At 58.2% G+C, this 670-nt stretch overlaps 1 protein-coding gene across 1 annotated transcript in view; it reads right to left on the bottom strand.

Annotated features, from left to right (window-relative positions):
* The window catches only part of LOC104122756 (Ig lambda chain V-1 region), a 52,176-nt gene that overhangs the window by 46,856 nt on the left and 4,650 nt on the right, over positions 1-670 (bottom strand). The window contains 1 exon segment of the mRNA XM_035890462.1: positions 435-630. Within this exon segment, the coding sequence (XP_035746355.1) occupies positions 435-630 (196 nt within the window).

Here is a 670-nt window from a genome sequence, read left to right as displayed (position 1 = left end):
AGACAAGGCCACGCTGGGAACTTAGCAGGGACAGGGACAATGGCCCCAGCCCACACAGTCACCTCCAGTGCTCTGGGACAGAAAAGGGATGACGTTCATAGCCATGGTCGTGCAGAAGGGGACAGTGACAGGAGCACTGCCATGTTTTGGCTGTTCCCAACCAACATAATCGCTGCTGCCAAACCCAGAGCAGGTGATCCGGATGGTTTCTCCCAGGTTCGCTGACACGGAGGGCGGCTGAGTCAGCGCTGCCTGGACCAAGAAACCTGGAGAGGGAGAGGAGAGAGGGGAGAAGATGGGGGTCAGCCCGTGCCCCACCAGCACAGCCCTCCTCTGATGGGCAGTGCTAGAACAGCAAAGCTTCCCAACTGGTCCCTGCAATGGCAGGAGGTTTCTGTATCAGGTCCTCATTGCTCCCTGTCACTGAGGGAACATTAGTGCTGCCGTCGCTGCCACCACAGTAATAGACAGCCTCGTCCTCGGCTTGGACCCCAGTGATGGTTAATGTGCCCGTGGAGCCAGACTTGGAGCCGGAGAATCGCGAAGGGATGCCCGAGGGTCTGTTGGTGCTTCCATAGATGACAGTGACAGGGGCACCACCAGGGACCTTCTGCTGGTACCAGCCAGCATAATTGCTGCTGCTGATGCCAATCCCAGAGCAGGTGGTACA

This window comes from Egretta garzetta, unplaced genomic scaffold, assembly GCF_000687185.1.
Source record: "Egretta garzetta isolate BGI_Z169 unplaced genomic scaffold, ASM68718v1 scaffold343, whole genome shotgun sequence".
NCBI classification, from domain to species: Eukaryota; Metazoa; Chordata; class Aves; order Pelecaniformes; family Ardeidae; genus Egretta; species Egretta garzetta.
This window is presented reverse-complemented; position numbering and strand designations above follow the sequence as displayed.